Consider the following 10,844-nt stretch of genomic DNA (forward strand, 5'->3'; position numbering starts at 1 on the left):
CTACCGTAATACCATCGCGTGCAAAAACACTTTCATATATAAATCGTCGATATGAATCATTCGCGTCCTCGTTGAATCCTTGGCTCTAACTCCGAGTGGCATCATCGATGACGCGATTAAGCTGCACTCGAGAAAAAAACATTTAATATAATGTTTTATATTTCCAGGACTGGTTCTCCCGGCAACAGCTCGTGATGCTGGTGCTCTTCATCAACATATCCCTAGCTTTGATGTTCTTTAAGCTGCTGACGTAGCAACCAGCCGACGATCGGGTTCACGGACTCGTAGTGGACGTGACCTGAGACCTACGGCGGCATCGCGACGCCTTGGGTCGCCATCGAGCCAGAATTTCGATACGGCGCGACGAAGAATGTGGCCGTACCAAGAATCGCTGAAAGCGACTTTCCTGAGCGATTCACTCGGTCTTACGCGTCGCGAGCGTTTTGCGAAGGCGAAAATTTTAGATCGGAGCCGACGTGAAAAGAGAACCCGAAAGAGATCGACTTTGGCGAGGATTTTGTCGCGTGAAAACGATTGTAGTCGAGTTTCGAATGATCGCGAGGATAAACGAGCAACGCAAAGGGAGCAACACTGAGACAAGAATATTCTTTTGGAGAGGATCTATAAGATCTATAAGATTCACTTTTGAATGTTGTAAATTAAAAAGGGCTTAAGCGTCGAAAAAAAATACGAACAATATAGTTCGACAGAGTTTCAATGCGTTTTCGCAGAGCTCACACGGTGAAAACAAGATTTCAATTTGCCTATGAAGTTTTCTGTGGTTCGAAAACGCGGCGCTTAAGTTCTTTTTAATTCATATTAATATTTACAAAATTTTTGAAAAAGAAACAAGCGATGAAACTTCCGAGCGCAGTTTGTCCTGTGCGCAGGAAAAAGATATCTTTTGGAAAAAGGGAGCGCGTTGCGTACTCCCAACACGCCTGTGTATCATACCTATTTTTACACCAAATACTTTAATAATACTTCTTGTAAAGGTAGATCGAGGATACCCCCGAGCAGTCGATCGTACCCGACGCGGTGCGCACATACGAATCCTTCATTAGTCATAATTTTTTCTTTCCTGATGATTAGCTCGAGCGCAGTAACAGCGACGATCGAATTTTCATCTAATAGACTTTGCACAAATTAATTACTTGCGCCGTGAATTCTTTCAAATAATTCCCAAGTATTAAGGCTGACACTGTTCGATTTAAAGCAGTATTCAACGTTGAATTATATTTGCAACTGTTTCTATAAACGTAGTGATTGTAAAGTAGCAATGATCGTAATTGTAGCCGTGATGCCGACGCGCGATGTAAAAGGTAGGACAATTCGCGCAACAATTAACGCGCATCCGAGCATTTATAGTATTGTTTCCGAACAATTGCAGTAAACTTGTAAAAAGCGTAAGATTATTGTAAAGGAAAGACGTAGAATGTTCGTAGTCCTCTAACTTTTACAAGCTCCGCGTAATATTATAGTTACAATTACTATCGTTGGATATCGACAACTGAGATTTGAATCCTTTATCGCATCGTCTCAATTATGGAGCCCTCTGACGAGCCGATAGTCAAAAAATGGTCTACATTCGACGCTAAGACGCGCACAAGTTAAGATACAGAAGTTTTCGCTACAGACACGGCTTCGCTTTTGTGAGAGACCGAAAATTACGCGATTCTAAATGTCAGCGTAAAAAGTTGTTTTACATTGATACTTTACATTGATAAATATTATATTAACGTTAAAATGCAGATGACTCATGTAATCGAGTCACATACAATCGCGATAACATCACTTATCAAGATGTAAAATCGCAATCTTTGTATGTGTAAGCAACGATTTTTGTAGAAGTATCTCTCAAGCATCAAAATTAGAGACGTAACTAAAAACGACAACTTAATACGATTTTAGTTTTTGACAAGATCGCAACATAGACACTTCAGAAGAAAAGAATTATCAGTAACAGTAGTGTTCGAAAGATAAGTGCTTGGATCCATCTACAATCAAAAATCTACAATGTCGTGTTTTAAAATACAATACAAACGCGAGAGAGCTGTCTCGTATCTCGTGTTTCCTCTCCCACAATTTCGTGATAAATCGATCAGCTTTTCTGCGCACGAGCGATCGAATTTTTCTAGTCTCAAGGGCATAGCTTGTATATCTCTAGGTAAATTTGTAAATAATCATTGAAACGTCGATTGCGCAGAGTTTGTCTATACTACGCGATACCGTTTTCGCGCTCTCGATGCAAGTTGGGCGGAAAAAAGCGAAGACCGAATTGTCGAGATCGTTTTTTCATTCAAGAGATCTCGCTTTGTTTCACACAGCAAAACCTGTAAGCTTCCTATCCTGTTTCGACAGTGCCAATGACATAACCAGTATACTTCCGCGTGAGTAAATTCGATTTACGACACAGTCAAAAACGCATTCGCATTTGATTACACTTTAAGCCTGGTTCGAGCACGCGACGCGAAATGATTCGATGGTAAAATAAAATATTCGATCGAGACAATCGTTTCGACGCTATTCGCAGTAAAACTGCGAACAGCACAAGAGAGAAATAATTAACGAACAAAAAAACAAATCGAACGAACTCGTTCACAGGATTATCAGATTCGTAATGCTGGATTTGCGTTTGCCATCTATTTGACTTGCGTCGACTTGACAGTAATAAATACAATTGTAATTTTAATTGAAAAATTTTTTTTGATATATTATGTTATAAAAAAAAGACACTCAATTAAGAGAAACATGTCAGATTGAAATGTCATACGTAAACCCAGTGTAATTGAAAAACAAATGCGAATATTTTTACATTAAGGAGAAGATTACGTAGAAGAAGTGACGAGCGTAGGCACGAAATATGTTAAACGTTCCGGAGAAGGACCGACGGCTTTTTGTCACGAGGTGCATTCGCATAGATATACTACCTATTATCGTACGCACATCCGCCGTTGCGAGGTCATGTATTGTATATATATTGCAACTATATATATATAAAATCGATTAGTTAGTATCAAAGAGATGAAAATTTGATATTGAATATTGGTAAAGTATCGAGAAGAGGAAGAGATTGGAGTGAAGAGCGAAGAGAGGCGGGAGTCAGTTTTGTCACCATATCACTAATCAAAGAAATTTTACGACACTTTTATTTATCGAATGCGGGAATTGGTTTCGCGATTTACGATGTTACATCATAATATGTATATACCTATATGCATACATAAGATCATATATATATATATATATTTTACTTGTTATCTCTTGACTATTATCACAGTTGACGCGCGCATATCCCGTTATTATTATTATTATTATTTCGATTATTATTATTATATTATTATTATTATTACGATTATTATTACTATTATTATCATATCGCAGATTATGTGAATACTCGAAATGAAATACGGATGTGGATGTAATTTTGGTACCTTGGAAAATATGCGACATCAGAACTGCAAATCCATTATCATTATTAATTTGCGCAAAGTGATTCAATAAACTTGTATCATAACTGATAAACGGTTCTCTTACTGATATCACAATATTTCGCTTTGTTACGCCCTTGCCGTGCGACCGTTATCCGCGTCGCAGAAAGAAAAGAACGTGAATGAAACGAATGATTGCCGTTAATCGCGTTAGTGGCATGACGATTTATCGTACAACTAAAGAGAGGAAAACTCACGCGCGAGGTGGTAGTTTCCATTATTCCTGTGTACACAACGCAAATACACACATGCAGTTTTTTCTTTTTTCTTTTTGCATATATACAGAATAAAATCACAACAAAATCGAGCGATAATTCACGCAGTAAACATTGCAAGCGTGCTAATCGCGTCAATTAAAATAAACATCTTTCTGCACGTATATGTCGTGTGTTTACGACAAATCTCGGGAGCTTCGAATCTACGTAGCTACCAGAGCCATTATTGAATCGTAAACAAATCCCGATTGCGACTTTAAAATCATATTTTTCAACATTAATACCATCACTGGCTCGCCATATGTATACATATGGTAAATAGATACCGGAAGTGATCTCAGTGTTCCATGTAAACGCTGGCAATGTATTTAATCTCAGTAAAAACGATTATAGCGAATTCACGGTGTACGTTTTTATTAAATGTGTTAGAAAATCTTAAGGAGCAGTGTTAAAAGTGGAAATTTCTTCTATTAGTTGAAGTCGAGTCAGTCGCAAGTTGTACAATGAGGATCAGCATAGCAAAGAGAATAAATCGAGAATAAATCGAAGAGCGCAGCGGTGCCATCCCTCCGTTGCATGAACATACACGTGCCGTCGCTTTTTGCGCGGTAGCGTTGTTGCGTCATGCGTAAAACGAGACTGCGTCTCTAATACACGCCGTCTATTACCGGTGTCAACGTCATTCGAGCAGCGAATGTCAAACGGAACACGGTCGACCGATGAACGCTAATCATTTTTCATGAGCATATGTCGTTGTATGTATAAGCATTTTCATTTATGAAAAATAGTTTTAATGAAGCATTGTCGACCGCAAGTAAATTATCGGTAAAAAAACAAGTTGGTAAGTAGTCTCTAATATTTACGCGGAAGATCGAATGTACTCGACAACGCCACGATGCACGATTCGCGAGAAAATTTTGAAAAAATATTTGCAAATTAACAGCTGACAGAAATGAGTCAGAAATGAATGCTAATTGGCGTTCAGAAAGCGAAGCGATGGTTCGTATCGGATGTATCGTCGCGGCTAACAAAGAAGGCGAGTGGCCTCGAGTGGTATCTGCAATTCGTGCCTGCGGTTCGTAGAGTCAGCCGTTCGACAGGTCGCTTTATCATGACGTGTGATCGGTGAGCAGGTGATAATGGCGAAATAAAGAGCGCACTCTAACTAACCGTTTAACAAGTGGAGAGAACGAGTACCGCAGTCACGTCACCTATTAAACAGTGCAATAATTGTGACGAGACATATGGAAGAGAACCGATTACAATCGGTTTTGTTAATACTCGACGTCGTCTTAGCTAAAACGTCTACGCAACGACAACAAGCGGTTTCTAATTTTAGGCGATCTTTGCTCACCGACATTCGTGAACGCGAATACTATCGCTCGGTCGAAGAATCGGTCTACATTTTATTAGAGTTTATGAGATAAACTCATTTTTCACTGTTTTAGAAATTTTGAAAATTATTTCTTTGAAGTGTTTATATAAAAAAATTATATAGTTTTCATTTATATATTAAAAATGGAAAAATTTATCGAAACAAAACGAGAAACATAAACGAAGAATTCACCGGAAATTTGTACTTCTTCAACTGTCTCTTCTTCATTTTTTCTTCATCCTTTATTCGATTTAGCCCGAATAGATTGCTCGCAGCCGCTTAATGCGCAGATGAGATGGGGATTGAGGTCGCCTAAGATAATTTCCATACTCTCGTTCGCGCCGCTCGTTAAATATTTGGCCCAGTGGCTCGCGAGGTCGTCTAGGAACGCAATTCGAAATCTTATCAAAATGTAATCGCAATTCGAAGAAATGCGAGCTCGAAAGTGGAATTGAGCGCAATGTACTTTCCGCGCGACGCATTATGCGTGCGACACATCGCTCCTTATCTCTTATCTCCCTCGATTTTTTTCCGCTATGCTATATCGTCACTATATCGCTTACACACCGCCGACACCGCGCGAATAAACGATATACAACGCGGCCGATAACCCAACAAGAATAGGACTTCGTTTATAATGCTACTAATCAGTGGCGTAATATGCAAATGATAAAATTAGAAAAAAAGGCTAACAATAAGATAAGAGTAAATTATTTTCGCTAAGAAGAATGTTCAGGCGATGGTCAAAGCATTGTAAAATTCTATCATTCTTTTTGTAATTGCATCGTTACACGATAAGGATATTATTTCGTTCGTTATTGATTCGCTTTGATTTTTCGCTCGTATCTCATTCGTATAATAGCGTTTGTATTGTAAAATTATCCAGCATTTTCTGGGTCATCAACCTCGGTATCGATCGCGTTTGTATCCCGTCTCGAGAAAATGCCATGTGAGTCGGTCATCGACCTTTTACTAAATCCATTGTTATCCTAAAGTACGAAGGGTAGCAACACAGCTTGTCCAATCTAAAAATGGGTTAAATTATATATTTTTATTTTGAGAAATATTTTGACTTTAGTACATGTTAAAAAATATTTTTTTCATTATGTAACAAAATATTTTCCCAAACATTTACTCTTACAATGTAAATCTTTTTTGTGATTGTAGAATTTTTCGAGTATAATAAGAAAATGTTTTTGATACCTCAACGACTCAAACTGTTTTCAAAATTAATGAAGAATCTTAACAATAAAAAAGCAATTGTTACGGTGTGTCAAACGACACTTATTTTACTTTAAGATTAACAGTAGCGTGAAATTCTTTTTAATAATCGTAGTTTCGAAAACTTCGAAAAACTGTGTTCTAAAATTAACTTCTTTTGATATAATTATACCCAATTGTAGGATTCAGGGCGGTAATAAATTTGCAACTATATACAATGACACATACGCCAATGATCAAATGGGCCTAGATCGTATATGCATATTGTGAGCGCCACGCACGATACACACGTGCGTAAGCTGACCTCGCTCTGTTCACGCACCTCCTGCATGATTCTCCCGCGACTCGCGTGCTACACAGCTGACTGATTGTGAGTTGAGACCTTCGTTTGGGAGGGGAAGAAAAGAACGACAGAGTGAGGAAAGGGGTGGGGAGGAGGGGGGGAGAGAAAAGTGAGAGAGAAGATAGAGCCAGAGCATAAGGAAACCTCATGTATGCTGTGTATACAATCGCGTCGCTGCCTCGAGAGCTGCTTTCATTTCCACGAGCGGAGAGAGAGACGCAGAAACGCTCTCTCCGTCATCCGTGCGCACTCTTTACTCTCGATCATCCTTTCTCTCGACGAGTGAATTAATCGTGCGACTCTTCCACGTGCGATTCGTACGCTTATGTTAGATTTCTCTCTTTGTCATTTCGTCATTACGCGCGCTTACGATAAAGCAGAAGAAACAAAGGATCAACAGATTTGTCTCTGGTTTTCGTTTTGTTTCTTTGTCTTATGTATTATTCCAGGTATTTTAACCTTATTCAGACTTGGAATTTTTTTAAAGAATAAACCATGACAATAAATTGAGCTGATACCTTTCTATTTAATATGTATAGATCCTGAGTCTAGTAGAAATCACAACTGACTTTTTCTGACATTTAAATAAAATGCCTAAATGACTCACAGATATCCGAATGAATAAAAACGCGTCGCCCAAGTATAAAAAAGGTACATATTTTTGCATTCTAAGATCAAGAACGTATGAAAAAAATTGCAAAATCGTCGACAGATCAAAAAATATAAATTTTACAACATTACGCAAAAACATAAACAAGCAAAGTAATAAAATCAAAATATAGAAAACATTTGGTCAAACTGTTTAATATAAATAAATGACGAAAAAATGCAGCAACCAACATACGAGTATTTCCTTGATTTTTGAAGTATCTAGTCTATTTGAAAATTGAAACTTGGTTTTATCAGCATTAGGTCTAAACAAGTTTTACAATTTTACTATGACTAAATCTATTTATTGATTCTTGAAATAATCATTCTCCTTGTTTTTTATTACGGTGCTAATAGTATATATACATTCGTTACCACGTATATTTTGTTTGGCATGCAGGAAAAAGATAAATTTCGGAAAGATATCATATCTCTTTCATCTATCTATCACAGAATCTCACTTGAGAGCGTATGATTGCGTCAGAAAAGTTAATATTTACTCCGTACAAGCCGTTCCATCGTTATCAATCATACGATCGCGAGAATTCGTCAGAGATGACAAAACGTGTCGTTTCATTAGAATTGAGTGTGTAGATAGTTCACAGTTTTCTCTTTATTATTCTTTTTTTTATTAATTTTGTCAACGTTTAGAGATAGTATATTAATCAATATGTCTACTTGCATTGATTAACACACTATCTCTAAACGTTGATAAAATTAATAAAAAAACAACAAAAAAGAAGTGAATAAAAAAACGCGGATGTCAAGATGCAAAAGATATTAATTAAAACAAAATAAAAAGAGATTTTAGCCTAATTTTCGAGTCCTCTTCAGTTTGATAAGAAGCAATCAGAGAAGAAAAAGATTGAGTTCAAGACAAACAGAAAATTCACAAAATGTATTCAAATTAATAATATATAGACGACGAAAGTAGAACAAAAGAGTTGGCAAACGCGACGAAAGCTGTCTCTTTAAACTGTGTTAAAAGCTTTTATATCGATTAATATGATTTTTTATTCTAGGAAATTGCTGCGCCTGAGCAAGAAGGAGCTCCGCTTCAGCGAATGCATTTCTACAAAGAGGAAATGATCATTAATGATCGACGATGACCGTGTGGTCTTGTTCGAGGACAAATTGATTGAAATTGGCACGGCTCTGGGGGATCATCATTTAATTCATTTACGCGAAATTAAATTCGCGCGTTCTGCCACGATCGCGCTTATCTGTTCCGACGTAGTAAGCGGTATCACGAGGGTAACGACTGACACGTATTTCGAAGAATTCGGCAAAACGCCGATCGGTGACGTACGCGATATACGCATCAATGTGGGTATATCCGAACCCGACGCGCAACTTTAAAGTATTGGCGATTCTTGACGGGCGATATCACATGACTAATACCGAAATATTATCTCCTTTGTGTATAAATCTTTCTGAAATTATCTCCAATGCGTATTTACAATTGACATTCACAACAGCACTACGTGTGAATTGATATAATATTTGTATATTTTCGGAATGTATTTCGCGTTCGATATCTGTAGCATAGGATTGCGTATTATTATACGCAGAGCTTTCCTCGTGCCTCATATTTAGCACGAGCACGACATCCTTATCAGCTGCCACGTGCAATTACGATGCCAAGATCGGCCTTTACTGCGTCGAACTATTCGCGACGCAGTAAACGCGCTTACGCATTCGAATTAAAATTCAATATGTCTAGACTTGCCATTGTATTCTAATTATCTGTGAATCACGGGCATCGTCGTGCGCATCGCAAAGATGCGGCAATTGCCGAATTTTTTGGGTCGACTTAACGGTATTTCGTGAAGTTTGCTTTTACTTCCAATTGTCCTTGAATAGCGTTTAGTAAAAAAGACAAAAGTTTCGTAATACAATATCTCATTCAGTTTGATAAAAATGTAATAAGTACTTTAGCTTCTTAAAGTTTGATAGAAACAAAGTCTAAGTCAGATAAATTGGCCATCATAAAAATAATACGAAGAGCTGATCGCTCGTTTCTTGTTTATTGCATCATTCGACGTCACGACGAAGTAGAATTGACATAATCCGCGTATATTTCTTGTGCGTCGCGCTTTTTACTTTCTAGTTCTAGAAAATGTTGCTAAATTCGCTGTCGCCATAAACGTAACAGCATCGTCATCTTTGCTCCGAACATGTCGTCGAACCTCACGCAATATGCGCGAGCGATTACAGATTCTGTTGGCAATCGCGTTATTTTCGGAAGTAACGATATTTTCGGATCTCGAGGAATCCTCGTGTTCGTAGGTATCGCGCAGGCGGGAAAGAGGGGGAGAGTATTTCTCATGGATACGGGATGTGCAGATATCGATCCGCGTGGCGGAGAGTAAACAAACGCAACGAGCAGTCTCCGCTGGTTGAGCTCGTTCGAAAGTCTTGACGATATCTTCCATTCATCGCACGCTTCGGCGTACGCTTTGTTGTAGCGTCAGAAGTGTAGAAAGAACAAAGACAGTTGCGTCTCGAGGTCGCGCAAACGTGACAGAACGATCGAACAGCTGAAGCAGTGCTGTCAGGCTGAATCAAGCACGTACAGAATTGCGCGTTCAAAATTGGCGCAAATGCTATGAACTTTAGGTATATTAAAATGCGCGGAGAATACAATTCATCTAATTAGATCATCTCTATCGATCTCAGAGAGCGTCTGTGATATATATAGCATAAATATATTATAAAAGAGGAAAAATTAACTATTTAAATTGGTTGGTCAGCCAGCATTAGTGTTTTCAGGCATATTTATTAGCAACGCAACAAAAGAACGACGCATGCGTTCGCTGGCATCGACTTGCAGTGTCGATGTTTAACGCAATACTATAGCGCAAATATACTGATGAATTGTTTAGATATGTTAGCTACGCTAATAGCAAGTTTAATTACCGTCTAATAGTTTCCTGTAATTTAGATAACTATTCAAACAACACGTGTCTGAAAGATATCTGAAAGACGGCATTTTTTCAGACATTTTTACATGTTTTTAAGACATACGTGTTGTGCCTGGGTGATTATATTTTCGGAAATATTTCAAATGTTATCAAAATTTTAGTCCTTTACACGAAATTGTAACTTTGGGCCATTTTCATCATTAAATTAAATAAAATTAATCAATTCTTCATGCTTTTTTATATATATTCTTAAAATATTTCTGAAAACATAATTTTAAATATAAATAAAATTCAATTTTTAAATTGAACTTCAAATCAACTGAAGTAGAAAGAGAGAATAAAATCTTAATCTATTATGCTTCAAATTCAGATTTTTCTCCATTTTTCTTGTATATTTTTATTTTGCTATCAAAATAAAGCCGTGCGTAAAATGAAAAAAAAAAAAAAAAAACTATTGGGAATAGGAATTAGAAACAAAAATGACGAAATGTTAAACATAAAATATAACACATACAGTTGTGATATCTGATTATGAATGCATGAGATACAAATATGTAAAATTATTCCTATTGGTAATATTTTCTTCATTGTATGCATGGTTTAAAAAATGAGAAAACCGAGCAGAAA

General features: G+C 37.3%; 2 protein-coding genes across 7 annotated transcripts in view; one reads left to right on the plus strand and one right to left on the minus strand.

The window, feature by feature from the left end:
* jp (junctophilin) overlaps window positions 1–3,525 on the plus strand; it is a 37,336-nt gene extending 33,811 nt beyond the window's left edge. For all 6 annotated transcript variants that reach the window (XM_067357097.1, XM_067357096.1, XM_067357098.1 and 3 more), the window contains one exon: window positions 168–3,525. In XM_067357097.1, coding sequence (XP_067213198.1) covers window positions 168–254 — 87 coding nt within the window. In that variant the 3' untranslated portion in view covers window positions 255–3,525. The remainder of the gene's footprint in view (window positions 1–167) is intronic.
* Window positions 1–10,844, minus strand: part of LOC105672942 (uncharacterized) — a 131,160-nt gene that overhangs the window by 91,702 nt on the left and 28,614 nt on the right. The window lies entirely within an intron of this gene.

The sequence above is a fragment of the Linepithema humile genome, chromosome 6, assembly GCF_040581485.1.
Source record: "Linepithema humile isolate Giens D197 chromosome 6, Lhum_UNIL_v1.0, whole genome shotgun sequence".
Lineage (NCBI taxonomy): Eukaryota > Metazoa > Arthropoda > Insecta > Hymenoptera > Formicidae > Linepithema > Linepithema humile.